Below are 17,792 nucleotides of genomic sequence, written 5' to 3'. Positions count from 1 at the left end.
GAGCCAGAACCGGAGGTGAATATAGGTTTTATTATTTTTTGGGGGAGAGAAACATAAGGATTTAGAATGGGCTGTCCAAGTAGTGGACAACCTCTTTAATTCTAACCATCTTTTGTCACTTTACCTTTTTACAATTTTATATTAATACTTTAATAATAAAAAAATATTTGTATACTCTTTCAACCCGCTTACTCCTCATTGTCCTATATTTACATGTACACAGCTGTTAGAACCATCTTACCCAGGAAAATCAGTGTTCTTACCATGTACTGATGAGAGGCAACCACCCTGAAACATGTGTCTGTAAATAGAGTTTCTTGTCTGGCTTCTTATTTTATGTCATGTGGCACATTTTTTATAAAGAGTCGATGCTGACTTTTAGGATTGCTACTTGCAATTAGTGTCACTAGAGTTCCAGTCCCCTTTTGTTTCTGAAGAGGTAATTTTCACAATTCACATAACAAATTCATATTGTGATATGGTAACAAAATACTTTTAAGCTCCTGTACACATAACAATCACCCATCGACACCTATGGCGTAAACATCAACCAACAGAGTATCTCCAAGCTGGTCATCTCATGCATGGAACTCATCTCAATATGTACCGAGCCAAGAGGAAAGGTAAGGAAGGACACATATGTAAGTAACTAGCTGTTTCCAGCCAGCTAACGCTTGGCACGCTCATTGATATATAATTAACGCTGCTGGTGATTATGCAATTAAATGTACGTTTACTTTGGCTGAAGTGGTTGAATTGCTGTGTGTGGTAATGTGTGAGGACGGAGCCTCATGTGGTAATGTGGGGAGGCGGAGCCTTGTGTGGTAATGTGGGGGACAGAGCCTCGTGTGGTAATGTGTGAGGACAGAGACTCGTGTGGTAATGTGGGGGACAGAGCCTCGTGTGGTAATGTGTGAGGACAGAGACTCGTGTGGTAATGTGTATGGACTGAGCCTCGTGTGTTAATGTGTGTGGATGGAGCCTCGTGTGGTAATGTGTGTGGACGGAGCCTCGTGTGGTAGTGTGTGAGGACGGAGCATCGTGTGGTAATGTGTGAGGATGGAGCATCATGTGGTAATGTGTGGGGACGGAGCATCGTGTGGTAATGTGTGAGGACAGAGACTCGTGTGGTAATGTGTGTGGATGGAGCCTCGTGTGGTAATGTGTGTGGACGGAGCCTCGTGTGGTAGTGTGTGAGGACGGAGCATCGTGTGGTAGTGTGTGAGGACGGAGCATCGTGTGGTAATGTGTGAAGATGGAGCATCGTGTGGTAATGTGTGGGGACGGAGCATCGTGTGGTAATGTGTGGGGACGGAGCATCGTGTGGTAATGTGTGAGGACAGAGACTCGTGTGGTAACGTGTGTGGATGGAGCCTCGTGTGGTAATGTGTGTGGACGGAGCCTCGTGTGGTAGTGTGTGAGGACGGAGCATCGTGTGGTAATGTGTCGGGACGGAGCTTCGTGTGGTAATGTGTGGGGACGGAGCCTCGTGAGGTAATTTGTGGGGATGGAGCCTCGTGTGGTAATGTGTGTGGATGGAGCATCGTGTGGTAATATGTGAGGACGGAGCCTCGTGTGGTAATGTGTGTGGACGGAGCCTCGTGTGGTAATGTGTAGGGATGGAGCCTCGTGTGGTAATGTGTGAGGACGGAGCATCGTGTGGTAATGTGTGGGGATGGAGCCTTGTGTGGTAATGTGTGGGGACGGAGCCTCGTGTGGTAATGTGTGAGGATGGAGCCTCATGTGGTAATGTGTGTGGACGGGATTATATGTGGTGATGTGGTGGGGCAGAGCTACTGTGCAGGGGGCGGGATTAGCGAGTAATCACGATGCCTCTTATACTGTATATATAGATTTTGTGTATAACAAAAGCGGAATAAACATCACAACCACTTACCTCATTTTTATATCGGGCAACATTAAGTGCTTTATATTCAGTGTTGTAGTTTATTGAAAAGTTATCGGCATTGATGATGTGAGCTCCCACGTGCATAGCTACAGAGTAGGAGAAGAAGAAATTAGTACTTTGTCTGGAATAATACAGTAAATATAGGGCCGGTGTGCTATATTTGTGCACAGCTGTTGATATGTGTGGTTTTTATGGGACTGTGGGTAAAGATACTACAGCGTAATATTGTGTGGGTCCCCCTTAAAGGCATCAAAACAGCTTTGACAAGGTATAAGACTCCATAAGATTTCGGAAGATGCTCTGCATTATCAGCAGGTCATTTTAGGCCTTTAAGTTGTGCATTGAGGTCTCCGCCCAACGACTTTTCCAGCACATCCAACACATTAAGAAGATCTGACAAATTTAGATGGAGTTCATCACACAGGACTCTTATGGCTTGTTCCTGGGCAGTCTTTTGAGTGTGTCAGGGGCATAAACCTGATAAAAGAGGCACTGTTATTAGGGAATACTGCTGCCATGAAGGGTATTCCCTGGTCTCTTGGTCTGTACAATGATATTCTAACTGATCTGTGGGTAGCAGGCTGTGATGATATGCGTGTTTTGACAACGAATTATCATAACCAGCAAAACATTTTCAGCAATTTGTATCTGTAGACAATGACCCTTCTGCTGGATCAGACCAGACGGGCTAGCCTTTATTCCCCACTTGCATCATCAAGTCTTGGTGTCCATCAACCTATTGCTGGTTCATCAGTTTTCTTAGATGACTTTTGGTAGATACTGATTACAACAGAAGACCTGCTTTTTACAGCGCCCACCACATAAAACCTGCCATATACTAGGAGCATCCTACATGACCTGCAACTTACTGGAACACTCAGAAAATTCCACAGTAGGAAACACCTCACAAGAATCTGTAAATACAGAAAACATCCTACAAGACCTGCTGTAAACTCTGAACGTCACACAAGACCTGCCTTATACTGGGAACACCCTACAAGCCCTGCTGTGTATTGGGAACACCCGACAAGCCGTGCTGTGTATTGGGAACACCCTACAAGCCCTGCTGTGTATTGGGAACACCCTACAAGCCCTTCTGTGTACTGGAAACACCCTACAAGCCCTTCTGTGTATTGGGAACACCCTACAAGCCCTGCTGTGTATTGGGAACTGTTATGATCTGGTAATTCAGTACCACAGTGGACATAGAAGTCAGAGCACATACAGCGACCTGACAATAACCCAAAAACATAGAACGAGCTCTGAGACGTGGGAACTCTGCTGACCGCAATCCCTAATCCTCTCCAACCACACTAGAGGCAGCCGTGGATTGCGCCTAACGCTCCCTATGCAACTCGGCACAGCCTGAGAAACTAGCTAGCCTGAAGATAGAAAATAAGCCTACCATGCCTCAGAGAAATCCCCCAAAGGAAAAGGCAGCCCCCCCATATAATGACTGTGAGTTAAGATGAAAAGACAAACGTAGAGATGAAATAGATTTAGCAAAGTGAGGCCCGACTTTCTGAACAGAGCGGGGATAGGAAAGGTAACTTTGCGGTCAACACAAAACCTTACAAACAACCACGCAAAGGGGGCAAAAAGACCCTCCGTACCGAACTAACGGCACGGAGGTACACCCTCTGCATCCCAGAGCTTCCAGCAAGCAAGAAAAAACAAATAATTAAGCTGGACAGAAAAAAACAGCAAACAAATAGCAACAGCGGAACTTAGCTATGCAGAGCAGCAGGCCACAGGAACGATCCAGGAGGAAACAGGTCCAATACTAGAACATTGACTGGAGGCCAGGATCAAAGCACTAGGTGGAGTTAAATAGAGCAGCAGCTAACGACTTCACCACATCACCTGAGGAAGGAAACTCAGAAGCCGCAGTACCACTCTCCTCCACCAACGGAAGCTCACAGAGAGAATCAGCCGAAGTACCACTTGTGACCACAGGAGGGTGCTCTGCCACAGAATTCACAACAGGGAACACCCTACAAACTCTGCTATGTATTGGGAATACCCTACAAACTCTGCTATGTATTGGGAACACCCTACAAACTCTGCTATGTATTGGGAACACCCTACAAGCCCTGATGTGTATTGGGAACACCCTACAAGCCCTGCTGTGTATTGGGAACACCCTACAAGCCCTTCTGTGTATTGGAAACACCCTACAAGCCCTTCTGTGTATTGGGAACACCCTACAAGCCCTGCTGTGTATTGGGAGCACCCTACAAGCCCTGCTGTGCATTGGGAACACCCTACAAGCCCTGCTGTGTATTGGAAACACCCTACAAGCCCTGCTGTGTATTGGGAGCACCCTACAAGCCCTGCTGTGTATTGGAAACACCCTACAAGCCCTGCTGTGTATTGGGAGCACCCTACAAGCCCTGCTGTGTATTGGGAACACCCTACAAGCCCTGCTGTGTATTGGGAACACCCTACAAGCCCTGCTGTGTATTGGGAGCACCCTACAAGCCCTGCTGTGTATTGGGAACACCCTACAAGCCCTGCTGTGTATTGGGAACACCCTACAAGCCCTGCTGTGTATTGGGAGCACCCTACAAGCCCTGCTGTGTATTGGGAACACCCTACAAGGCCTGCTGTGTATTGGGAACACCCTACAAGCCCTGCTGTGTATTGGAAACACCCTACAAGCCCTGCTGTGTATTGGGAGCACCCTACAAGCCCTGCTGTGTATTGGGAACACCCTACAAGCCCTGCTGTGTATTGGGAACACCCTACAAGCCCTACTGTGTATTGGAAACACCCTACAAGCTCTGCTGTGTATTGGGAACACCCTACAAGCCCTGCTGTGTATTGGGAACACCCTACAAGCCCTGCTGTGTATTGGGAGCACCCTACAAGCCCTGCTGTGTATTGGGAACACCCTACAAGCCCTGCTGTGTATTGGGAGCAACTTACAAGCCGTGCTGTGTATTGGGAACACCCTACAAGCCCTGTTGTGTATTGGGAACACTCTACAAGCCCTGCTGTGTATTGGAAACACCCTACAAGCTCTGCTTTTTATTGGGAACACCTTACAAGCCCTGCTGTGTATTGGGAACACCCTACAAGCCCTGCTGTGTATTGGGAACACCCTACAAGCTCTGCTATGTATTGGGAACACCTTACATGCCCTGCTGTGTATTGGGAGCACCCTACAAGCTCTGCTATTTATTGGGAACACCCTACAAGCCGTGCTGTGTATTGGGAGCACCCTACAAGCTCTGCTATGTATTAAGAACACCTTACAAGCCCTGCTGTGTATTGAGAGTTCCCTGCAAGCCGTGCTGTGTATTGGGAGCACCCTACAAGCCCTGCTGTGTATTGGGAGCACCTTACAAGTTCTGCTATTTTTTGGGAACACCTTACAAGTCCTGCTGTGTATTGGGAGCACCCTATAAGCCCTGCTGTGTATTGGGAACACCCTACAAGCTCTGCTATGTTTTGCGAACACCTTACAAGCCCTGCTGTGTATTGGGAGCACCCTACAAGCCCTGCTGTGTATTGGGAGCACCCTACAAGCCGTGCTGTGTATTGGAAACACCCTACAAGCCCTGCTGTGTATTGGGAGCACCTTACAAGTTCTGCTATTTATTGGGAACACCTTACAAGTCCTACTGTGTATTGGGAGCACCCTATAAGCCCTGTTGTGTATTGGGAACACCCTACAAGCTCTGCTATGTATTGGGAACACCTTACAAGCCCTGCTGTGTATTGGGAGCACCCTACAAGCCCTGCTGTGTATTGGAAACACCCTACAAGCCCTGCTGCGTATTGGGAACACCCTACAAGATCTGCTATGTATTGGGAACACCTTACAAGCCCTGCTGTGTATTGGGAGCACCCTGCAAGCCGTGCTGTGTATTGGGAACACCCTACAAGCACTGCTGTTTATTGGGAACACCCTACAAGCCCTGCTGTGTATTGCGAGCACCCTACAAGCCATGCTGTGTATTGGGAACACCCTACAAAACCTGCTGTGTATTGACAACACCCTACAAAACCTGCTGTATACCAGGAATACATCACGAGACCTGTCTTAAACTAGGGAACATCGTACAAATCGTGCTGGTTATAGGGAACACTCTACAATACCTATTATATATTGGGAACACACACCAAGAGCTGTCATATTCATGGAACACCTCACAAGACCTGTATACCAGAAACAACCCTCAAGATCTACCATATAACAGGAACATCTCAGAAAAGCTGCCATATACCAGAAACACTCCACAAGACCTGTTATTTGGAGATGCTCTGATCCAGTCATCTAGACATTACAGATTGACCATTGTCAGAGTCTGATGGATCCTTACGTTTGCCTATGTTTCCTGCTTGAAAACATCAACTTGAAGAATTGACCATTTCCTGCCTCGAATCTTTCACCCCTGGCAGTTGCCGTTGTCACTAGACAATCATTATTTAACTCACCTGTCAACTTTTTTAACGCTACAACCGATTGGTGTAGAAGTTTTAGAATAGAAAAGGGAAGGGAATGGATAGGATAGTCTGGGCTATGAATTTCCATATAATTTGGGTGACTTTGTGACAAAATGATAGCTGCTCGCTGCTTTAACCAAGCAAGGACATAACCAGACTCCCAATGAAACAAGAGTTAAGAGTTTTGCTCTTTGTGACCTATGATATGATCGTGAGTAATTTGTCATAAGTGCATCAATAGGAAAGAAGCTTGCTCAGTGCTCAATAGTCTTTTTTATGACTGATTATTGCATTTTTTTCTGAAGGTCCCACAAGAAAATCAACACTTTCTGAGTCACCACTCTTTCATATCCATGAACTGAGATATAATGGGAGCATCTGTGGATGAATGACAACCAGCACTAAGCACATATGGCTTCTTTATGAAGGCCGCTACAGAAAAAGAGAGAAAGCTGCTGTAAGAGCCTCGGTGGGAAATCGACGGCAGTACACAAGAATTCACTGGGGGTGGGGAGGGGAGAATAAAGCTATATTAAACATAATACATCTGTAGTGTATACTGACACAAGTGATGGTGGACAGAGATCTGCGTTATCACATGTCTGTCTGCGGACAGCTGACTTCAGTATCAACCACAAGATAATTGCTAATCGTGGTTTTCCCATCTGCTGCAGACACTTAGCCAGACAATGACATCACCTACAATCTGTAAAAAAGGTTGACACAGGCAAACGAAGGGAAAATTAAACCATTTGAAATGTCCATTCCCGTACGCTCCAGTGCTGCCAAGTCGCACTGTTCCAGCATGCAAAAGAGCATCGGGATCGTGACATTCGGTCACCTGCGGAGTGCGGCTCATTATATGTGGAGCTCATTTGGCAGGGAAAGATACTGAGCTCATGTGCTTGGTTTTTACATATTTTACAGAAAAAAGCAAGCACATTTTTTTTATTTTGCCAGTGGCGTAACAATAATAGGGGAACAGATCTTATTATCAAAATGATCCCAATTTTTGATGGCCCCTAAAACATGAGGAACATCACAAAGTGCACTCTATTTCACTCTGTAAATGACCCAGAAAAATGGGGGTGAAGAAAGGTAGTTTCCTTGCTCTTCATTTTCTTCATCTTCTTCGCGTCGCCTTGTACGACTGAACATTTATTAAATCATAGAACATAAAGTGTAAAAACAAATATCTTATCACTTCACTGCTGGGAGCCCGCTGATCACCAAAATCGTAGATTTGTGTTTCTCGTCCTCTCCGGTTCTCTCCTGGGTGCAAGATCATGTCCAGGAGGCGATACATGGAACGACAGAATGTGAATGCACTTTCCACTTTAAAAGGGCCGTCCGCTATTTGGACAACCATTCTGAATCTCTATATTTCCCGACACCTATGCTCACCTCCGATGAGAGCGCTGTTCACGTGGTGTTGGCACTGGCTCTCCCAGAGATCACGTGACATTGTTACTATGGACGTAATTGACTTCTGGAGGAAATGAGAGCTGCGACTTGCTCTTTAACTTCCTCCAGATAGCTGTAGGGATCGTGTGATATCACAATGTCACGAGAGCCCCAGGAGAGCAAGTGCCAACACCAATGGAGTTACGCCGGCACCAGAGGTGAATATATGTTTCATGTTTTAGTAGGTGGAAATATAAGAATTCAGAAGGAGTTGTCTGAGTAGTGGACAACGCCTTTAAAACCAACCTGACAACAGGATTTGCCACTATTAACTAATTAAAACATTGCCTTCATCATGTAAAGCTATTTCTAGCAACCCAAATGTTGAGGGCAAGTTGTCTTCAAAATCGTAAAATAGTAAAATCGGTGTTGTAATCTTATGGAACCTCATAGTTTAATTAGTTAGACCAGTCGGAATTGCGAATAGTGTCGTATGAACATCTAGTGATAGGAGGACAAAATGCATGGATCATGGTGATCAGTGGAGATCCTAGCAGTGCTAACCACACACATATACCAGGTATCATCTATAAAGTGGATAGGTAATAACTTGTTTTGTCTGGAATACCCCTTTAAAGAATTTGTCAAAATAGGGCAGATGGAGACAGATATCCCACATGTGAGACCCATTTGGACATTCAGCTGCAGCCACAAATGAGAGAAGTGGACATTGATCTGCACTGAAGTCTATGGAGTGTATGGATTAAGCCAAGTCAACGATCATCTTGGAAAAATATAGCTACATCTCTACCTCTTCTCAACTGGATTGGATCAACAAATACCAATTAGACACCAAAGCCCCACACGTATCCACAGTGGTTCAGGCCCCAAGATGTAATTGGTAACTGGAATTGAGAATGGGGCCTGACTGAGCTAAGGTTCCCCAATCTAGTCAAAATACATAGCAAAGGTCCCATTTCTGGCCTAGATTCTGCTAAAGTTAAAACGTATTATTATTTTTCATTTACAAAAATTTCTGTAAAAAGATTGAGAAATGAGCACATATGGGTCTAAGACAAGAAAAAAAAACAGATGAAATAATTGTGGTTTCTCCAGGAATATCTCGAGGTACCTGTATATCTTATTCCGGCTGTTTCCATGGCAATACTTCTTGATAATTTAAAATCCTGTTCAAGTCCTCTCCTTCCCATGAACCACATTGTGTTTGCTGACTAACAGGCTCAGCAGTGCAGTAAATATAGTTAAGATTATGTAGGAGTTGATAAGGAAAGCCTGGGATGACCTCTGATACTTTATGATGAATAATTTATTTCGCAATCTCTCCTGGAAGACCAAATCCTTCTAAATCCTAAAATATCCGATAGGTTTTTGTAAGACATCATCACTAATATATTTGCTAATGTGATAAATTGTCCGCAAAGTAACAAAAATACCCACAGATGTAGAGGCCGCGACCACAAGAAAATATTCAGAGAATGTCCAGAAGGCGATCGATTGGGAGAGTGGAAAGGAAGGCTTAGGTTACACGAATAATTTGGCCAGCACAAGAGGAGCCCCTGACTATGGAGCGAGCCTATGGCTAATGTAGGTCAATGGAACAGGAGCATGGAGCGCCCTTTATTGACTGTAATATTTGACTGCAAATTGTAATACAGTTGGGTTACACAAAGTGTGCATCTTATAGAAAAAAGGACCAAACCCAACTTTCGTACTATAGATGAAAATTATAGACATTCCTTTTGAAGAATGGGAATCCATACTGGTATTTCCCTGTTGTGAATTCTGCTCTTGGGTTCCCTCCAGTGGTTGTAAGTGGGAATGCTGTTGTCTCATACTCGCAGTCCTGGCCAGGTGTATCGGATGATTAGAATTCTGACTGGGATATTTAGGTGTGCTGGATCCTTTAGCCCTTTCCAGTTGTCAATGTTCCTTGTTAAGGGTTGGATCACTTTCTGGCTTCTCCTGCTTGCTGCCAAATTCAGCAAAGATAAGTGTTTTGTTTTTGTATCTGTGGCACACTGCTGTGTGCTTGTTTCAGTTTTATTCCTGCTCTGTTTGTAGGATTCACTGGAGTTGCAGATATACGCTCCTACATCTTTAGTTAGATGTAGGAAGTTTTTTGTATATTCTGCTGTGGATTTTTTGAAGGGTTTTAATACTGACCGCACAGAACTCTGTCCTATCCTGTCCTATCTAGCTAGAGTGGCCTCCTGTGCTAAATCCTGTTTTTCTGCCTGTGTATGTTTTTTCCTCTCCGACTCACCGCCAATATTTGTGGGGGGCTGTCTATCCTTTGGAGAAAGTCTCTTTTTTTGGGCTTCATTTTTTCTCTTTCGTCTATAGAGATGGATCCGGTTAAGGTTCAGGCCATTCATGATTGGATTCAGCCCACATCCGTGAAGAGCCTTCAGAAATTTTTGGGTTTTGCAAATTTTTATCGCCGTTTCATTGCTAATTTTTCCAGCGTGGTTAAACCCTTGACCGATTTGACAAAGAAAGGCGCTGATGTGGCGAATTGGTCCTCTGCGGCTGTCTCTGCCTTTCAGGAGCTTAAAAGTCGATTTACTTCTGCTCCAGTGTTGCGCCAACCGGATGTTTCTCTTCCGTTTCAGGTTGAGGTTGACGCTTCTGAGATTGGGGCAGGGGCCGTTTTGTCTCAGAGGGATCCTGGTGGTTCCTTAATGAAACCATGTGCTTTCTTTTCCCGTAAGTTTTCACCTGCTGAACGCAATTATGATGTCGGCAATCGGGAGTTGTTGGCTATGAAGTGGGCATTTGAGGAGTGGCGACATTGGCTTGAGGGAGCTAAGCACCATATTGTGGTCTTGACCGATCATAAGAATTTGATTTACCTCGAGTCTGCGAAACGGCTGAATCCTAGACAGGCTCGATGGTCCTTGTTTTTTTCCCGTTTTGATTTTGTGGTCTCGTACCTTCCGGGTTCTAAGAATATTAAGGCTGATGCCCTCTCAAGGAGTTTTTTGCCTGATTCTCCTGAGGTCTTAGAGCCGGTCGGTATTCTGTAACAGGGGGTGGTCCTTTCTGCCATTTCCCCTGAATTACGACGGGTTCTTCAGGAATTTCAGGTTGACAAACCTGACCGCTGTCCTGTGGGGAAATTGTTTGTTCCTGACAGATGGACTAGTAGAGTGATTTCTGAGGTTCACTGTTCCGTGTTGGCCGGTCATACTGGCATTTTTGGTACCAGAGATTTGGTTGGTAGGTATTTTTGGTGGCCTTCATTGTCACGTGATGTGCGTTCTTTTGTGCAGTCCTGTGGGACTTGTGCGTGGGCCAAGCCTTGTTGTTCCCGTGCTAGTGGGTTGCTTTTGCCATTGCCAGTCCCTGAGAGGCCCTGGACGCATATTTCGATGGATTTTATTTCTGATCTTCCTGTCTCCCAGAAGATGTCTGTTATCTGGGTTGTTTGTGACCGGTTCTCTAAGATGGTTCATTTGGTGCCCTTACCTAAATTGCCATCCTCTTCTGATTTGGTTCCGTTGTTCTTTCAGCATGTGGTTCGTTTGCATGGTATTCCGGAGAATATTGTTTCCGACAGAGGTTCCCAGTTTGTTTCTAGGTTTTGGCGGGCCTTTTGTGCCAAGCTGGGCATTGATTTGTCATTTTGTTCTGCATTTCATCCTCAGACAAATGGCCAGACCGAGCGAACTAATCAGACTTTGCAGACTTATTTGAGATGCTTTGTGTCTGCTGATCAGGATGATTGGGTGGCCTTCTTGCCATTGGCCGAGTTTGCCCTTAATAATCGGGCTAGTTCTGCTACCTTGGTTTCGCCTTTCTTTTGTAATTTTGGTTTTCATCCTCGTTTTTCTTCTGGGCAGGTTGAGCCTTCTGACTGTCCTGGTGTGGATTCTGTGGTTGACAGGTTGCAGCAGATTTGGGCTCATGTGGTGGACAAGTTGGTGTTGTCTCAGGAGGAGGCTCAACGTTTTGCTAATCATCGTCGGTGTGTTGGTTCCCGGCTTCGGGTTGGGGATCTGGTCTGGTTGTCTTCCCGTCATGTTCCTATGAAGGTTTCTTCTCCTAAGTTTAAGCCTCGGTTTATTGGTCCTTATAGGATTTCTGAGATTATTAATCAGGTGTCTTTTCGACTGGCGCTTCCGGCCTCTTTTGCTATCCATAATGTCTTCCATAGATCTTTGTTGCGGAAATATGTGGAGCCCGTTGTTCCCTCTGTTGATTCTCCGGCCCCTGTGTTGGTTGATGGGGAGTTGGAATATGTTGTTGAGAAGATTTTGGATTCCCGTTTTTCGAGGGGGAAGCTTCAGTACCTGGTCAAATGGAAGGGTTATGGCCAGGAGGATAATTCTTGGGTTTTTGCCTCGGATGTCCATGCTGCTGATTTGGTCCTTGCCTTTCATCTGGCTCGTCCTGATCGTCCTGGGGGCCCTGGTGAGGGTTCGGTGACCCCTCCTCAAGGGGGGGGGGTACTGTTGTGAATTCTGCTCTTGGGTTCCCTCCAGTGGTTGTAAGTGGGAATGCTGTTATCTCTGACTCGCAGTCCTGGCCAGGTGTATCGGATGATTACAATTCTGACTGGGATATTTAGGTGTGCTGGATCCTTTAGCCCTTGCCAGTTGTCAATGTTCCTTGTTAAGGGTTGGATCACTTTCTGGCTTCTCCTGCTTGCTGCCAAATTCAGCAAAGATAAGTGTTTTGTTTTTGTATCTGTGGCACTCTGCTGTGTGCTTGTTTCAGTTTTATTCCTGCTCTGTTTGTAGGATTCACTGGAGTTGCAGATATACGCTCCTACATCTTTAGTTAGATGTAGGAAGTTTTTTGTATATTCTGCTGTGGATTTTTTGAAGGGTTTTAATACTGACCGCACAGAACTCTGTCCTATCCTGTCCTATCTAGCTAGAATGGCCTCCTGTGCTAAATCCTGTTTTTCTGCCTGTGTATGTTTTTTCCTCTCCGACTCACCGCCAATATTTGTGGGGGGCTGTCTATCCTTTGGGGATTTTCTCTGAGGCAAGATAGTATTCCAATTTCCATCTTTAGGGGTATTTAGTCCTCCGGCTGTGACGAGGTGTTTACGTGTGTTAGGTACACTCCACGGCTACTTCTAGTTGCAGTGTTAAGTTCAGGATTGCGGTCAGTATAGTGTCCACTTTCTCCAGTGAAAATTCTCATGCAGCTCCAAGGTCACCGGATCATAACATTTCCCTCCTCCAAAAAGTTAATGGCAGTTCTGATTTAGCATGAAGTCCACCTCTTCATAAGGTCCCAAAATTTATGATCGAAATCTCCATGGTTTGCTGGTTTAGTCAACTCCTACTGTCCTATGAGAGCACTATACAGATTTGTCCTTTTTTCTTAGTGATGAGTGGTGCGAAATGACCAACTTTGGAAAGAAAAGACATGATAAATAAACATGATATCGTGATAACCTGGTTCGATTTGTAGTAAGCTCAATAAGTGAGTAAAAAGAAGGTCAAGGCCTCAAACCAGGTCAAGACATTAGGTGAGACCTTCTGGAAGATTTCTGTTTGACAGTGACAGTTGATGTTGAAACTCAATGCATTTGCAAAGGTGGAAGATTGAGCATATTGTGTGACCCATTGCCTATGGATCTTGTTGTTGAGTAAGAAGTTCATTTAAACCTAGTTCAGACCTTACAAATGGAGCTCCAGACTAACAGGAACTCTTACATTTATACACCCTTGGCGTCCAGCTAACCAGGGGTTATACTGCCAATATTGCTGACATCAGATCACAATGGGTTTGGAAAGGTAAAAACATCTCATAGGAGATGCAAAATTACTGTTGTAGAGTAGCAGGGATGTTTCACAGCTATGACATTGATGTCCTATCCCTAGGATAAGTCATAATTATCAGATCTGTGGGGTCCACCACCTAGCACCCCCACCGATTAGCTGTTTTCAGCTCCTGCCGTGACTCTGTCAACTGTTTAGTGGTTCACAGGTATTACAGGTCAGCTCCTATAGGACACAGCTTATCCTACAGTGTGGAGAAGGTGGAGAAACGTTTCCTTTTAATCCACGTACCAGAAAAATTGATGACACTCAGACCACTCTGATGAAACTCTGATAAAACTCTGATCAGAGTCTGATCAAATTAACCAGTCCATTTTTCTTGTACTTGAGAAAATGGGGCCTTAATGATTGAAGGATATAAGTCTGGAAGGAATTGGTTCTCCTTAAAGGTGTTGCCTGGTGAAAATAAGTTAACTTGCTGATCTGTTGAGGACCCGCTGATTGGCAGAATGGGGGTATTGTATCCCCTACAGGGCACTTTTATCTCTGTTACACAATGGAACATGTCGGATGCTCCAACACCGCTCCATTCATTCTCTATCGAGCTGCCGGAAAAAGAAAAGTAGAGTGTAGTGCTCAAAATGAATGGTGCAGAGTCACAGCTGATCCATTCTAGTGAAGATAAAGTTCCCCGTTCTACCGATTTTGTGTTGGTCCCAGCAGTCGGACCCCTATAGATCTAAAAATTATCATTTCAATGGGTGATAACTTGTTTTCACCGAACATCCCCTTTAAGAAGGCCTACTGGGCATGGAGTATTATTGACAATGCAACATGGGAAAAAAGTATGCAAATTAGGTCTTTCTCAAAGCTGACCAATATGGCTTAGAGAATACGGACTTTCTTTTAAGTTAAATTGAGGTATTTTTTGAGGGGGCGGACATTGTAAACATTACCTGAAAAGACGCATATGGCGATGCCACAAGCTGCATGGAATGATTTGTACTTATGCAGAAGTCTTCTGGTTTTCCTGCTTACGATCTATAGAAAAATAAATAAATATATATACCACTCATAATATAGAGGTGATGGCGGCAGACAGATCAGTTACCATGGTAACACTACAATTCAGATTCACAGCAAAGGAACACCATATACAGAATAGAAATACAATACTCAATAAAACTTAACATTTAATAATTAACTTTATAATGAAAAAACTCATACCACATACAACCTAAAACCAGTATCTACTGTTTAACACAGAAAGATACAATAAAGATACAGGGTGCTCTCCGACCCTAGGGTCCCGACTATCTGTCCCCTACCTTGCCGCGGAGGTTGGCACCCTATATATCCTGCGCAATGGCGCCCCCGCTCAACGTAGACTAACCCTAAATCGCCCTAATAGACCCTCACGTGCAAGAAAATAGACAAAAATATATCAAACAGCAGAGCATACACTCATAAGCTAATAGTTGATAAAGATAAACATATTGCACTTGCCCAGATCCTAAAGTGCAAACCCTAACACTCGTTTGGATGTTGCAAAAAATGATAACAAGCAACAAAAAAAAAAAAAAAAAAAAAAGGGAGAAACCTATAACGGCACCCTAGTTCACCCTACCTGTCAGTGGGGGTTGGCGCCCTAGAATCCTGCGCAGATGGCGCCCCCACTCCACGTAGTCTACCCCTAGTAACACCCTAGGCTATTTGTAGGGGGATGGCAGAGTACTATACAGGATGTACAATAAGGGGCAACCGCAAAAAAGAAAAAAGAAAGAAATATATAATACAAAACCCAAAACAGTATTCCAAACAGTGTTAGACTAGAACATACATTAATCGAAGTACTCTTTAAAGTATGAAGATCTCGACGCGTTTCCCTGAAATCAGTTCATCAGGAGACATACTTATGAACAATTAAGAGAACTTATCTGAGTGACGATTCGGGAGGATAATGTCATTTGCATGTGGTGGGGAACAATGTCCAACCAGTACCACAGACCTAGATCAGCCCTATGTTGCCGGCAATATAACCAGCTTATATAGCACATGTACCTTCTTGTTAGTCCTGGTATCCCCGTTAGTTCCGGCGTGAAAGTTACTTCCGGGTTCATGGTTTAGCCCAGCCACATCATGTGACTAAATACTATGATGGACCCTAACGCGCCTACAAATATTACAACATTCTGATATCAAAAATGTGTAAAGCGATAATGCGCTAATAGTAAGGTCTTACCCGATTTAGTTCACAGTATACCTAACAAGCACAGAACAGTAAACTGATAAAACACTACAATTTTGTAAGTATGTTTCTAGATCCAACTCTTTTGCTAGCTCCCACACAAAAATTAGGTATGACATGAGGCATTTCGCCAACTGTAAGACTGAGGGGGTGGTTTACTTGTTTCAGTGTAACTGCCCTAAAGATTATGTGGGTAAGACTAAGAGGGAGCTACGCAGAAGAGTTGGTGAACATGTGGGGGACATACTTCATAAACGGGATACATCTATTTCTAATCATGTGAGGGAAGTACATGGAGGTGACCTGAGTTGTTTTTGCTTTTCTGTGATAGAAGTGGTTAAACCATCAGAGCGAGGGGGGGATTGGGATCGTCTAATCCTTCAGAAGGAGACTAAATGGATTTTTCGGATGAAAAGCATTAAACCAATGGGTTTGAATGATCAGCTACAGTTTGGATGCTTTATATAAAAGGTGTTGGGACCCTTGCCCCTATCTAGATCCCAGATTTGATGTGATTCCCATGATCCATTGCCCCAAATGGGGTTTGATCACTATCTTTATGTAGATCTTATCGTTATTTATCTCTCCTTATATAACCTTGGCTGGGTAGTCAGGAGGATTTCTTTTTTCTTTTTCTTTTTATTATTCTTTCTTGTTAGTTACTCCTCATCCTTATAGGCAGCCATATATATGTATACAATAAGTTCCTCTGCGGCTGTGCTGTCGTACTTATTAGCCCTCTATACATTGTCCATGAGAGTACATAAGTACTATGGAGGTTTTGGTTTGTCGTTCTGCATAAAATAAAATTATTCCAAGACATTATACATTTATCATACTGACATCATATACCTGCTTGGTCTTCCTTTGCTTTGGAGGATACACTTTGTTAGTGTGAGACTGCGCATCATGGAACGCAGGGATGAAGCGCATGAGGATTGGTGTATAATACCGGAAGTGAAGTCACAGGCACACTGTGCTTCAATGCGACTGCGCACTGTGTAACGCAGTGAATCGCATGAGGAGTTGGGTATACGAGCGGAAGTGAGGTCACAGGTATGCTGTGCCTCAGTGCGATTGCGCACTGTGGAACGCAGCGAACCGCATATATATTAGCTCGTAACCCCGGAAGTGTTTTATCAGTTTACTGTTCTGTGCTTGTTAGGTATACTGTGAACTAAATCGGGTAAGACCTTACTATTAGCGCATTATCGCTTTACACATTTTTGATATCAGAATGTTGTAATATTTGTAGGCGCGTTAGGGTCCATCATAGTATTTAGTCACATGATGTGGCTGGGCTAAACCATGAACCCGGAAGTAACTTTCACGCCGGAACTAACGGGGATACCAGGACTAACAAGAAGGTACATGTGCTATATAAGCTGGTTATATTGCCGGCAACATAGGGCTGATCTAGGTCTGTGGTACTGGTTGGACATTGTTCCCCACCACATGCAAATGACATTATCCTCCCGAATCGTCAGTCAGATAAGTTCTCTTAATTGTTCATAAGTATGTCTCCTGATGAACTGATTTCAGGGAAACGCGTCGAGATCTTCATACTTTAAAGAGTACTTCGATTAATGTATGTTCTAGTCTAACACTGTTTGGAATACTGTTTTGGGTTTTGTATTATATATTTCTTTCTTTTTTCTTTTTTGCGGTTGCCCCTTATTGTACATCCTGTATAGTACTCTGCCATCCCCCTACAAATAGCCTAGGGTGTTACTAGGGGTAGACTACGTGGAGTGGGGGCGCCATCTGCGCAGGATTCTAGGGCGCCAACCCCCACTGACAGGTAGGGTGAACTAGGGTGCCGTTATAGGTTTCTCCCTTTTTTTTTTTTTTTTTTTTTTGTTGCTTGTTATCATTTTTTGCAACATCCAAACGAGTGTTAGGGTTTGCACTTTAGGATCTGGGCAAGTGCAATATGTTTATCTTTATCAACTATTAGCTTATGAGTGTATGCTCTGCTGTTTGATATATTTTTGTCTATTTTCTTGCACGTGAGGGTCTA

The 17,792-nt window shown here is 44.2% G+C and overlaps 1 protein-coding gene across 3 annotated transcripts in view; it reads right to left on the bottom strand.

Moving 5' to 3' along the window:
- Positions 1-17,792, bottom strand: part of NOX4 (NADPH oxidase 4) — a 284,105-nt gene that overhangs the window by 207,746 nt on the left and 58,567 nt on the right. For all 3 annotated transcript variants that reach the window (XM_069759250.1, XM_069759251.1, XM_069759252.1), the window contains 2 exons: positions 14,481-14,565; positions 1,898-1,995 (listed from right to left, as the gene is read on the bottom strand). In XM_069759250.1, coding sequence (XP_069615351.1) covers positions 1,898-1,995; positions 14,481-14,565 — 183 coding nt within the window. The remainder of the gene's footprint in view (positions 1-1,897; positions 1,996-14,480; positions 14,566-17,792) is intronic.

This window comes from Ranitomeya imitator, chromosome 3, assembly GCF_032444005.1.
Source record: "Ranitomeya imitator isolate aRanImi1 chromosome 3, aRanImi1.pri, whole genome shotgun sequence".
Lineage (NCBI taxonomy): Eukaryota > Metazoa > Chordata > Amphibia > Anura > Dendrobatidae > Ranitomeya > Ranitomeya imitator.
This window is presented reverse-complemented; position numbering and strand designations above follow the sequence as displayed.